The following is a 14411-nucleotide window of genomic DNA, read 5'->3' on the forward strand; positions in this document are numbered from 1 at the left end:
GTGGGTTTGTTCACAGTTCCAATTAGATTTATTTAAGCAGCTTTATAAATGTAATCAAAGGGAACTTGCAGTGTTGTTGTCTGTGGACTTGAAGGTTAATTTCCTGAACTGGTGATAAACGCGATGATGGGAGATGACAGATTTGCAGCAAATGTTTGTTTTGGTGATTGACTTATTTTTAATTACTCATATTAAGTTACCCTCCCTTCGCACTTTGATATAGTAGGTACATTTGTTGAGAAAATAGGCTTGTTAATGGAAAAATCCGAAGGTCCCAGAGTCCCCCAGACAAGTGTGAAAAGGCCCTTTCAGTCACAAATATGGTAACCTGTTAACATATTCTGACAACTTAGGTGAAGAAAGTGCTGAATTTGTCATTCAAAGTAAGATATATAGTCCATTTCCACTTTCACAGACAATGCTTTTCAATTGTCAATGCATGAATTAAGCAGATAAGAGAGACAAACATGTAAAATGAGAAATAGGATTATAAAGACCTACTACAAATAACCTTTTCAACAGAAGTAAAGCTCCAACATTTGTTGTTATCATCGTCAAACACTCAGTGTCCCACTCAGTTTACACAGGCAAGAGGAGAGAGTCACTAAATGTACCACAGATAACGAGAAAGATATCGATCAGACAGAGGCGGGTGATTAATGGCTTCTTGTTGCCGAGTAAAAACTACTGCGCTGGGTGCTTTTTACACATCACTGCCTGAATAAAAAGATAAAGTGTGCAACTAGGAGAAAAATACATAAAATATAAATACTGCTATTACTGCAACTGGTACTACTGCTGCTGCAACACCATGACTGTTACTGTGACTGTTTCTGGTGGTCAGTATTCGACATCCTGCATGGTGTTCAATCTGGAAAATTGTTTGTACCCGCTAAACATTGAGGTTATCTGAGGTTAATCCAGCCTGCAACACAGGGGCAAACAACAAAACTACGCACCGCTCTCTTGGTTTTGGAAGAAATTGATTTTTGAAGTTACGCTTATACGCTATAGAGGGAGATGGGTGCATGTTTCTGTGAACACACAGTTTATGTGTGTGTGTGTGTGTGTGTGTGTGTGTGTTTGTGTATGGCAGATGGTGAACGGGCCTGCTAGGGATTCTACAGGGTGGCATGCAGAGGAAGACCGCACATCCTAATTACTAAAACACACACACACACACACACACACACACACACACACACACACACACAAACACACAAACACACACATACAGGCATAACCGATTCTTGACTGTCGAAGGTAAATTACCACAATTCAGTTAAATTCAACGCAGTAATTGGTTCCAGGATATCAGTATGAGATTTTACTTCATGCATTGTTAAAGCACAGTAATGGTTTTAAAAGATGAGTAAAAGTTGTGTGTGAGCGTGCGCCTGTGCATGATGTGTGTTTGAATTAAGTGTGTCATCACATTGGTCTCTGGGCCATGTGCAGATGTTGTACAGCAACTGTACGCCAGCCAGTTGTGCTCCTATTGGCTGACGGAGCAGAGGGAAGTCAGGGGGGAGATGCTGACCCCGCCCGTCCCAGTCTGATGTGATGATGTCATGTATCCTATATCTGACTGTGTCTTATGACTGTAAATTGTAAATTGTAAACTGGCATATGTTGGCTCTGGAGGTGTTATCAGCCATCATTGTGAGGTCCAAATGCACTCTGTAGTTTTAGATAGCCGGTTATATATTGAGACTAGGACTGGTCGATTGGGATGCCAGCCCAAATCAATCTCCTATCTATGTTCTATGGTATGTCCATGTTCTGTATGTTAGGGATGATCAATCAAAGGGGATTAAATCCCGACCACAGCCATCATCACCTCCCGCCCAAACTCACTGATCTGTCTGTCTGAAATGGAAAAAATTTAATAATATGATGCATTTTATCTCACCTGCTTCCGAAAACATTGGTATTTTGTGTATATGTGTGTGTGTGTGTGTGTGTGCAACTGTTTGCATCTATTTGTGTGTGATTTCTCACCTTCTGTAGCAGTTTAGCTCCAGAGTATCTGGCAGACAGGGCAGCAATCTCTTTGCCAAACGATACAGCCCACTCCTGCACACTGGACACGGAGAAAACATGACAGTCAGTATTAATATTGATGTAGCTGAAGCTATAAATTAAAAGGCAAGGCAATTCAAAGTGCATTATATGGGACATAAAGGCATTAAGATAGGGTTACACTTCCGAATAAGCCATCCTTAAAAAAAGGGTTGATGAGTTGGGACTAATGCCTTTATTAATGGTTAACAAATGATTTGCCGAAAATTGAAAGGTAATGTTGAACATTGTTTCGATTACTGTTTTCAGTGTTTAATGTTAATGCTTCATAATTCAGCAACAAGTCGTTAACAAGATGTTTGTCTCTCTTATATTTTAGGTTGCCAGGTTGTGAAACATCCGTTCATTGATTTTTATTTTGTAGTAACGCAATTACAAAGGTTGGCAATTCATTAACAGATGCAGCTCTTTTTATCTGGAAGGTGACACATGGTCCAATCAATCAAATAGATTTTTCATATCATGGTAACCTCAAAGATGGTCTTATTTGTTGCTTGTAAGTGATCTATAAACCGATACTCAGATTAGAAAGATAGATTGGAGATTAGAAAAGGGTATCATTTAAATTGTAAAGTAAGTAAGTAAAGTAAACGAGCTGATAAAGAAAAAAGTTAAAATGAACTGAAATAAAATGATTGACAATAATTTATTGTTTTAGATCTGAAACAATTGTGGAACAAATCGTATTTGAACTTTTATCATCGCCAGAAGTTGCAAAGTAAAAGCAGCTAATCTGAGAAAAACGATAAGGCCTCTTCCTAAATCACCCTTTTTTCCATATTATTACACTTGTATCTTTCCTGAGAAAAGAAAGGGCTAATGAGATGGTCTGTACTGAAGGTGATCATGGAAAGGTCCTGACAGCCAATCAAGTTAAGAGGTTACCCTGCATTCACCAATAAGAGATTAAAACAGATTACTGTTAAGGTGACAGTAAAAGCTGACAGTCACAGGGTCACTCTGCTCTCAATAACATGCAGTCATTCTACAAATCCTCCATGTGAATGCAGCCAAGGTAAGGTAATAGAGGTTAGAGTGTAGACAGGATGTGACAGATGGCTCAACCTATGGGGAGTCAGCCAGCTTGCTGCTAGTTAGCAGGCAGGGTTGTCACGGCTAGCCAGCCTGCCAGCCTCGGTACTGAAAACTGGCTGATGATTGGTTGACTTGTTGATATGTTGAATGTGAAATATGAGTGTGGGTTCATTCTTAAATGTGAGTTGAGTGTTGCTCTGTTAATATTCTTCTGCTGTTCAGGGCTATCAAAGGTTCTCTTGACTGTTTCCTTGACATGAATCATCTCTGTAACTGTTTTAGGAAAATGTTTTGGCAGATAAATGAGGAATTGATTCATTTAGATGGTTAAATAACCTGTAGAGGCATGTGTTGCACAATCCCTGTAATGCATCTAAAACCGTATGCTGTTGCCATCAGGTAGAGCACCAGCAGGGCAGGCAAGGTCAGATTAAGACAGAGCCTTACGCACGCCATACTTGGGTCAAACGCTGTAATTAAATCTCTACTCTAAAAGGGCAAAGGGCAGCAACTGCTCACTGTGAAACTGAGAAAACACGCTTACTTTTACTCACCAAGAAAATTCTTTTTTACCCAAATTTCTGACCTAAGAAAATGAAAAAATCTAATTTTGTACCAAGAGGGAATCACAGCCTTTGATGGGAGGATTGTTGTCAGAAAAGGTTGCTCATGTTGCTCATTAAATTGTTGCTCAAAATTATGTCATTGCTGTTGACATTGACTTTTTTCCTTATGGCGGCAGAGCAACGTTCCATCTGAGGCTAAAGATTTGACCTCCTTGGCCTGAAATGTTCCAGTCAAGGCCCACTAACTTCCAGTGCCAGAGGGGCCCTGCTGCCAAATCTTCCCCAGGCAGAGTGAAGCACTTTGGGCTCAGTGACCTGTGTTGGCCTGCTGAACTCTGCTGTCCCTGGAGCTCTAATCTCTCTCAGTCACACCAGCCTGCCTAGTGACGACAGCACACACTCCCTGAGCTTCTGAAGTACAAAACTCACACATACGCAGAATATATCCTGGAACTGCAGAAAAAACGATTGCTGTTATGGTTCTGGACGATTAATCTATTGAATTGACTATTGACTATTTTACTGACACACGCACACAAACACGGACCCAAAATGCTGTGTATTTGTCTCTGTCTTTTTCTGTCCCTCTCAACCCCCTCCATTGTAACACATACACACACAGAAATACACACACACAGTTAATAGGCTATTGCGGACTGACAGCACGGTATCGATTTGTTAGTGTTTTTAGTCAGCAGGAGGTTTGAAAACTGTTCAGGGAAAAGAGCTTCGTCTGGCTTCTGGAGAGCAAACAAACGCAGCGTTGCAGTCCCAGATGAAATATAAATCTAAGTGAACACTGGTCAGGAAATAAAACACTTTAGGCATCATGATTTGGGAAATTTTGACTGCTTAATTTCTGATTAGCACTGTTATTTCAAAACTAGCTTCTACATATCACAACCCTGGATGTAGCTATGAGCTGGAATTACCAGCAATTGGCACCTTGCACAGCAGACATTATGAGGAATGAGATAAACAAAGCAATAAATTAATGAAAATTAATGAAAAAAAAAAAAAAAACATCCCCAGGGAGAGATGACTACCCTTCAAAATGGTACAAGATGTTGAAGGAGGAGCTGGTACCATCACTCCAGACCTCTTTTAATTAGACTGAAAATAAACCACCAGATGGGCAGAAGCAATAATCTTAGATAAGGACAGTTGTGTGAGCTATTTTGATCAATACCAAACATAGATTCTAAATTGTGTACTTATGGCATCTCAAAAAGATTGCATAATTTTATAGCAGTACTAACAGACGGAACAGGGCTCATAAAACTTCATCAAACTTAGAGCAATATCAGGAGAACTCTTCATATGATAGAACAAGCACTAAAGGAGAAACAAGGAAGTTGAGTTGTTTTATATTTTACCGAGAATGGGCTGTGGTTAATAGTCGGACATTATACCATTGCTGCCCGACTGCCGCTTCGGCATGATTAACATCATAAGCATGGATATTAGCAGTGATAGCGATAGCTGTCTCCCAAACATGAGGTCTCCTTGGGTATAAAGGAGCTGTAGAGTTTATTCATTGGCAAACTGTGACCTGTGCTGTACGTTTACTATAAATTATTTTAATTGCTTGACAGCCCTAATTTTTACTGATTTACAAAATGAACATCATGCTGTATTGAAGAAGACTTGAAATTAGCGTCATTAAAGTCATTAGGAAACCATTTACTGAGGTAATATATCAAGTGAGAGGTGGGGTCATTTTCTCATAAGCTTACATACAATCAGACTCCTTTTTGCAACCAGTGGAATCACCCCTTGCTGGCCATTAGAAAGAATGCAGGTTTGAGGCACTTGAGCATCAGCTTCACTTTTCAGACCCAGAAGCTCGGACATCACAGTCTACTATGGCAAAATGTTATCACTACCATCTTCTTTTAAATATACTGTATATACTGTTTTTTAATTAGTATCCGTACATTCATTATTGTACTTCTAAAGTCAGAGCATGAGCCAAATGCATACGTCAACTGCAATTTATTTGGCTGTGGCTGTAGCGAGGCTGTAGGACAGTTTGGCAGTTAGCTATTCCCCACAGGTGCCCATATGGCCCATATGTATCTGTGTGGAGTAACCAGCCAAAATAGAAAGAACACTATTGACTCATCCATCTGACATGTGGATTCCAGAAGGATCACGGTGCACGTAGACTTGCCAGGGTGCCCACAGGGAAACGACCTGGTACTGTACCTCGTAGAGTGGTTGATGTAATGTCTTAATAAAGCACTCGGTTGGTGGTCATCTAACTTGTGTTTTTCCTGCTAAATGTCCGCATGTTGTGTCTCGCTGTAAGTAAGGATGCAATCATAATACACAAGATAATGCATTTGTACCTCTGCCATATAGATAAACCAAATGTAAAAAGTGTGTATTTTCATTATTTTCTGTGTATTTGTTACTTTTACACTGACTTCAGAACTGACTGAAATGGTTCCTCCTGATGGTTCAGACCATATAGAAGTCAGTCATGATTTTCTAGTGCTAGTCTGACTCACGTTTCTGGTGAGATCCTTAGCTGGCCATCCACCATCAGGCACAACGAACTGGAGAGGATAATCCACAGCAGCATCATCAGCTTCCCTCTGTGCGGCCCACTTCTGTCCGATTTACTGGCATTCCCAGCGTTTCCCCAGCTCCAGCCGTTCATCCCTGCAGCTGCCGCGATCTGCATCAGTCCAGCAATTGTTGCACGCTGGCTCCAAGAGAAAAAAGGATGAAATTGGGACAGTGCAAAGTGAGATTAGAAGTGCTCAGGTCACAGTGATAACACACAGAGGGGGAAGCGTTAAAGGTGCAATCAAGTAGCTGGTGACTGTCATGTCAGCCGGAGTAAACCCCTTAATACAGTCTGTGATGGTTTAGAGTGTTCAAAGCAACAATATCTATGCTACATGGCCTGTTTAGATTGATATAATTCACGGACCAAGTCAAAAACTTTATATATAATTGTTCATCTATAGAATTCTATGTATTGTTTTCACAATCAAAGTAAAGGGCATTTAACTACAAGTTTACACAATATCCCTGGAAAAATACAAATTTACCAATATTAGCTGATTTTTTGGGCACTTCAGGGTAGCAAAAAAACATGCTGTAAACCCAACACTGACATTTACCAGCTCTCAAGTTGATAAAACAAACTTGCAATACGTCCAGCTTCTATAAGGCAACATTACGTTCTTTTAGAGTCATCTTTCTGGCCACCGGGTGTTCAGAGGTCCAATATTTACTCTCTTTTAGCTCCATTTTTGGTCTCCACCAACTCCTGATAGAAATAGTTGGCTCTTTAACTGCAAAATGCTCCACTATGTTCACCAGCTATTTGCCAACTTTGTCTTCGTGTTTGGAACAGGGCAGATAAGTTACAGCAGGTTTTTAAAGGCCAAAAACAATGCTATGGGAGCGCTGAGAGTGAACCGAAAACAGTATTGTAGTGAGCTGCAAAACAAAAACGTTAAGAGCTAAAAGAGACTAAAATACTCGGGGATAGGATGCAGGGGGATCTGGTCTTTCATGGAGTGTCGCCATGTCGCACCTCCATTCCATCCATTCTAGCGAGAGACTTTTGCATGTTTGTAGGCTCACCTACACGACTGAAAGGGGCGAGGGGAATTCAGTTCATCACGAGATGCGCTCAAATCCTGAGCTCAAATCCTGAGACTTTCCAGAAACTTGAGGAGAGGCAGACTTTGTAACAGAGCAGTCTAAATACAAAACAATTCATAGTGACACTAACAGTCCAAGGCCTGCTGTGGAAAAGCGAAGGACCCAGAATTCCTATGCGCAACACGTAACAACAGAGAAAGCATGTCACCATGAAAGCAGTCACAGAGTTAAGACACTACTAAGAATGATACTGAGAAGCCACAGCCTTTGAGAGGAAAGACTTAAGAGCTGTGGGACTTAAGACCGAAACAATCCAGTGTGCTGTCCAGAAACGCAGCATGCTAATTTCAAAGAAAAGCAAGCTGGAGCCCAAAAGTGGGTTGCAGCGAGATTAAAATACTTCCTCAAATCATTATAGACAGAATGGTAGTGAAGATTACTCACTATGTCATGTGGTCAGAGCTTTAAAACCATTCCCTTTGAGACACGTGGGTCTGGAAAGAAAGTAAGAAATAGAAAAGTGTCTGATTGATGATCTGATGTCAGCTCAGCTGCTCAACCTGGCGTACAATAGAGTCTAGAAAGCTCTTGTCTCCGGTGTCAAAGGTCACTTCTGCGCGCCAGGAGTCACAATGGAGTCTTGCCATATTCCCGCCCCTCTTAATCCTATTTCTACTGCTCCCATCATCCACCTCTCTCCTCCATGCTCCCCCTTTGGGATCTAAAGGAGAGTGATGAAGACTTGAGTCGTCCTGGTGAAACTTCTGTCCTCACACGGGTTCAGTCCTTGTTATCAGGCAGCGAAGCATCCTGAGCAGAACACTTATATTCCCAAGAGACTTCAAGTCCTGGATCCTGAATGATTCCTCTCTGCTGACCTCACATCCTGGTGGATCCAAACCAAAATCGTGCAGCACTGGGACACGACTACGTTACCGGATGGATAGTAAGATGGATGGAGGGATGGAGGGATAGTGGGACTTCCTCTCTCTCTCTCTCTCTCTCTCTCCATCGTATCTCTTCCTGCTCTACGGCACCAGTTTATACCATAATCCAGGCAGGATTAAACCCCTCCTCCCTCCCTCCATCCCTCCTTTTCTCTCTCTCTCTCTCACGCACACACACACACACACACACACACACACACACACACACACACACACACACACACACACACACACACACACACACAAACACTATCTCTCTCTTGCACTCTGTATCTTTTCTCCAACGCTCTTTGACCTATTGTCTTTCTAGTCCTGCTTTTCTTTCTAGTTGCGTTTTTCTCCCTCTTGTTTTTCCCCCCCTTAATCTTTCTCATTAAGCTTTATCACACCTGCCATTTTGCCATTATTCACCCTTTTTTTTCTTACTTCTATGCTTTTGAATCTTTCTCCGTCTGCTTTTAGTGAGAATGAGAACAAATGAGAGAAAAGGTGGCTGTAGTAAAATGAAGTAATCTGTCATGAGAGAGGAGAAGGAAGGAGAGGAAAAGAAGAAAAAAACAGGTAAAAGTGGAAGCATATGGGAGATCAAGGTAAAGAGATGTGAAGCAATAGAGGCGGAAAGAGAAGAGAGTCCCAGTGGGATGGCTGCAGTTGGAGCAGAAGGAAGTCGTGATTGTTGGAGGAGGACACACTTGACTGACACAAGCTCATAATATAAACACACTGAGACATCTAGTGGACTCTCAGTGACTCACATGCATGCACGTGCACACACACAACACACACACACACACACAGAGCCAGGGTACTGTAAATGTTTCCTATATTGCAAAAAAAGAACAGTCTGTCATCAGTTTTAGTTATTTTTCAAATTTATTTAGGAAAAATCAGCTATCTCTGTAGCTGATTGAAGATGACTACAATCTTGCACTCATCTTTTTAAAATATCAAGAGTTTAATTCCTGTTTAAATGTGCTGTCTCTGTTTCTGCACAAAACTTGCATAAAATCTGGAAAAAAAATGTGCCATATATTCATCTTTATGATTTTTACTTTCTGATTGTGTTGCTGCTTTGCAAGAGTGAATTAGGAGAAATGTTGGCAATGTTGTTGTGAAGAGTTCAACTCAATTTCCTCCTGATCTGAGGACTGCTCCAGGAGTACCACCGAACCACCAGTTCACCGAACATTACAAACACAACCAAGCAAATAGGCTAATGCAGTCATCTGCATCATTTCATTTGAGCAGATACGAGCCCCTATGCCCGCCCTAAATCCTACAACAGCCAATGAGTGATTGTGAAAACCAGTGACCCACTCTATCTTCTTTTTCCTCTCTCTGATGATTGATGCATCATGCAGCTGGTGAGATTTCAAATCCAGAAATATTTAGTTTATTACAGTTTTTAAGCCCAAAACTTGGAAATGATGCAAGTTTATGTTTTTTTTTATGCATTTTTCTCTTTGTACAGGCTGTTTTTCCACCTATTATATGCGTTAGACTAAATAATGAGGACCCATTGTGTTTTCCAGCTAATAGGGGCAGTTAAAGTTCATCTGCAGGCTTATTTTTGCATTGAAAAATTTTGGTGAGTAAGATAAATAAATAATTCAGTATGTTCAAACTCATGTAGATTAATACCTGAAGCACTTACAGAGCTTCTGTGAGCTTGGGAAAAAAATTAGCTTATAACTTTCCAAAAGAGCCCAAAACCATGCCTATACTCTAAATGGTTAAACAACAGCTTCGAATTTACTTTGGGCTAAACTGGGATAGGCCATTTTCTGATGATTTTACATACATTTCCAAGGATAAGAATATATCGTGCACTACATATGAGATTAGAGGATGGAAATGCAGCACAGACTTTCTGATGCATATTTTTCTCTTATTGTAACTTGCTTTGGACGAAAGTGTGAACGAAATGAGTCTAATGTAATGTAATGTGATTATCGGACATGCTAGCATTTTCACTGAGAGACATTTTATGTTCTACATTACAGAGAAAATTGTCCTTTTTTTGCCCCACTACTGTGTGTAATGAACAGCCTCCGTCGTTGCCACAGACTACATATAGTTTTGCTCATGTTTACAGCTTCAGACAAGTAATCTTGTCTTTATTACTCAGCCTAAATGACAATAATTAATTAAACGGTACAAGAGGTACAGCAGAGACATGACGGTGAAATGACGTCTGCAGCTCAAATGGTCTGTCTGCTGCTGGGACCATTAAGCTACATTTAACTAAATACCAGGGACACACAGTCAGACTTACACACAAACACACACACATACACACACACACAACCATAAAGTGTGTGGAAAATACAGTGCACAGTTACACACATGCATTATAAACACACACACATGCATTAAAACATCTGCTCATGCTGTTATGGAAATTAAAACGCAGGAAAATATACACAAATCAGTAATACTGCAGTGAATGAAGGAAGAGGCGATTAATAACAAACTGGAAAGAGACCAACTGAGATACAGTGAGACCAGCGCACACACAAACGGGTTAGGAGGTTAGACACGCACACACATGCTACATATGTATATCCATGTACAAACACCAGCCGTGTGTAACAGCTGTGGGACTCCTCCTCCCCCACTGACCCAGATCACTGATGATGGGGATGAACACTCAGCCCCCCGCCTCCCCCTCCCCTCCAATGTGAACGATGAACTTTTCTATCAGTAAAAGAGGGAGTTTCATGCCGAATTTACTACGAATGCACAACTTCTACAACAAATTGAGTTCTGCCACCAGCCTTAAAAAACAACCAAAATAGACTGTTGAGATTAATCCCAGTAAATGCCTTTATTGAGTTTTCTTACTAAATCTATATCATCTGTAAAGGGATGAGTTATAGGGCAGGAGGATTTCTAAACACATGCAGGCATGAATGCAAGAGGGTGTACGCCCAAATGCCACACAGGAGGGCTGGGTGATTTGACCTTAAAATTACATTTAGATAATTTTAGGCTGCATTGCGATTAAGTACATATATCTTGATATTTTGAAATCTTAGTACTGACGAAATCAACAAAAATCAAGTCGACGAAGAAATCAAATATCACACAATTTTTGACCAAATACCTCGATATCAATGTTGCGACAATATCATAGGGATGATTGATACTTGTGATAAATATCATCAGTAATGTTGATATAAAGACTAAGTGGGTGAAGACAAGTATGCGAACAAGTTGGATAACAAGTTATAACAGGAAAAGACAACAATTACACCATATTAGAATATAACAAAAACTAAAATCTAAGGTAATATTTAGTGCTGCTAGGAATTTTTTATTTAGACTGTTTGTGTGAGCTCCATGATGGACAGTGTCGTCTCCAATCTGATGCATGCTAAGGTTGGATTGTGTAGTGAAACTCAAGAATTTTAATACAGTTTGGTGCCCAAAAACAAATAAGTACAGCAACATACAAACACACAACACACAAAGGTAATTACTTGCATGAGGCCAGATTGAAACTCTTGCCACTTGTTAAAAAGCGAAGAATTTTTTCTTTTTTCTTTTTTTTTATAAATCAGCAGTTGTGCAAAATCTCAGCAAGAACAAAGAGTTTAAAACGAGCCAAGAAGAAATATTGTGGACATTTGCAAACTATAATCAGGACCAAAACAAGGATGTGGAGTAAAAAAAACAAACAGTTTGTTTACTCTATTATATTTTCATTAACTCTTTATTTTCATTTACAGGTTTTTTTTCCTAATTAATTCTTTTTAGGTTGCAATGTTTTAGCCCGCTTTTTGTTTTTACCCTTCTTCTTTTTCTTTTTACTGAGCAAACTATCTTATCACATAAACACACTTATGAATACATTAGACTATGATTCAATGATCCTCAAACGCCATCAAAGTCCTCTGTAGCATAAACTACCAAATCACTGTATCACTCACCTGTGCCCCTGGAGAGCGTTGTTATGGTTCCAACTTGTCTTGTCTGAGTGAAGGAGACTGGGAAAAAAACAGACATAAAAATGTATCTATAAATTCAGTTTGAGCGCAGGACAACTCTAATGTGCCTGAATAAATCATTAAAAAAAATCATAAAAAAAAGAGAAAAAGTAAAATAAAAGTAAACACCCCAGAAGAGTTAGAACAATGGTATTACTCTTTTGTCTGATTCATCAACTCTCGGATTTCCAAAGTGAAACCAGACGACATCCTCCATCTGAGAATACAGTGGCAACAAAAGTGGTTTGGACTCACTGTACTGTACAAACTGAAGACCCCGCCTCTCTGGGCATGGACACACACACACGCACACACACGCACACACACACACACACACACACACACACACACACACACACGCACACACACACACACACACACACACACACACACACACACACACACACACACACACACACACACACACACACACACCAGAAGTCATTGATTAGTCTAAGCCAGGGCTAATAGTCAGCCTTTACTTTTAGCCCCATCAGCTAAACCAATGGTTTGGAACCTCCTGGTCTCAGAGGAAAAAAGGTGTGTGCTTGTGTGTGTGTGTAATTCCTGGAAAAAAACAAAACATTTTTACGCCCTAACAATATTATAAATGTGTATTTGGGCCCTCAAAAAAACAATTTCTTACCTTTTTTTTGCGTATATGTATTTTGGGTACAAATCCTCTGCTCCTGTGAACATGGATGTGAACTGCCATGTAAGACACCACAGTGTTGATGGGGGGGAGGAAACAGGAAGGAAGGGAGAGGGAGAGGCAGCCAAATTCCCACAGTGTGCCAAAAAAGTGGCCAGCAGACTGATTGGACTCTGATCACTTCACACTGCGTTTCTTAAGGAGCCATTACCAACTCTGATAACAACACTAATTAGTACTAATGGACTGATAAAATAATTTGTCACACACAGTCAACAAAACACACACTTTACACACAAGGAGAATATCTTCAATTTCATCAAAGACACCAGCAATATTATGAAACGCCGATATGCATGTATGCATACATGTGGAAACAGTGAGTGACAGGTCATTATCGGCACTGTCCAGAGAGTCTATGTTCGCCACAGAAGACCAGCTGATGACTTCATCCAGAGGAGCCACTTTCTTTCAATCAGTCAATAAGGCTGACAATGTCATTATGTGTGATTTGTCGGGAGTTCATCAAGTCAGAGAGTGTAGTGTGTGTGATGTATTGGGATCAGTGTATGTGTTGTCTTATTACCTTTTTACAGAACATAATGCAGAAAAAGGCATCATCCAAGAAGTCCAGGATTGATTGGGCCCTAAACTGAGGTCACCCAAAAAACAAGAGCATCGATGAAAACATGTGTTACATTGTTTTAGGTGAGCTCATAATGGTGGGTTTTAGCATTTGTTATGTATATTTTTATTGAATATTCATATTTTATTCATTTTACTATGTTTTATGTATTCTCAGTCTGTGTGTTTCATGTGTTTCAGGATAAATTTCTATTTCTTTCTTAAAAAGTCTGTAGCAGAACAGTAGTTTTCCTTATAATGACACTGCAAATCAAGTTAAAGTAGAAAACCAAACAGAGCATGCATTAATTCATTGAATACGATATAAACAATTGAAAACAGCTCAAATTTCCATTTTTATTGAGCACTCTGAAGGCCTTCTCATCCATTTAATTTGAAAACCCGAGGTACATAATGTGTATTTAGCAGCTGCCTCGTGCTGATGGATGTCAACTGGTTACAAGATGTTTTCTGAGCGTACAGGCTGCTGCGTCACCTGTGACCTGCCTGAAAACTCCCCTGTTCAGTCAAATTAACACCACTGTGTCAGCACCTCTGCTTTATTGGCTTGTACCGTGTGCTCAGTTGAGCGCGACAAAGACAGGGTTTGATATTGGAAAAAACCGTTGCATAAAATCTTTTAGAGTTAATTAAGCAAGGCCTCTCAATACTGCTGGGTGTGTAAAAACAGCTGATTAATCACTGGAGACATATTGTTACAATATTGACTGTGGCAACGATGTGACATTAAAGCAACAATGAGTGTACCTGTGCTGTGATTAGTGTTACTTGAGGCTCGATCAATCCTGAATAATAATAATAAAAACCATCATAATATTAGAAAGACTTGAGAGCCATAGAGAAAACAAAAAAGACGGAATGAGACAACAGA

General features: G+C 40.1%; 1 protein-coding gene across 1 annotated transcript in view; it reads right to left on the minus strand.

The window, feature by feature from the left end:
• The window catches only part of cacna2d4a (calcium channel, voltage-dependent, alpha 2/delta subunit 4a), an 89558-nt gene extending 81315 nt beyond the window's left edge, over positions 1-8243 (minus strand). Inside the window, exons 1-3 of the mRNA XM_073480956.1 lie at positions 7752-8243; positions 6197-6393; positions 2002-2083 (exon numbers count right to left, since the gene is read on the minus strand). Of these exons, the coding sequence (XP_073337057.1) occupies positions 2002-2083; positions 6197-6372 (258 nt within the window). The 5' untranslated portion in view covers positions 6373-6393; positions 7752-8243. The remainder of the gene's footprint in view (positions 1-2001; positions 2084-6196; positions 6394-7751) is intronic.
• Between the last annotated feature and the right edge of the window lie 6168 nt (positions 8244-14411).

The sequence above is a fragment of the Pagrus major genome, chromosome 14, assembly GCF_040436345.1.
Source record: "Pagrus major chromosome 14, Pma_NU_1.0".
Classification (NCBI taxonomy): domain Eukaryota; kingdom Metazoa; phylum Chordata; class Actinopteri; order Spariformes; family Sparidae; genus Pagrus; species Pagrus major.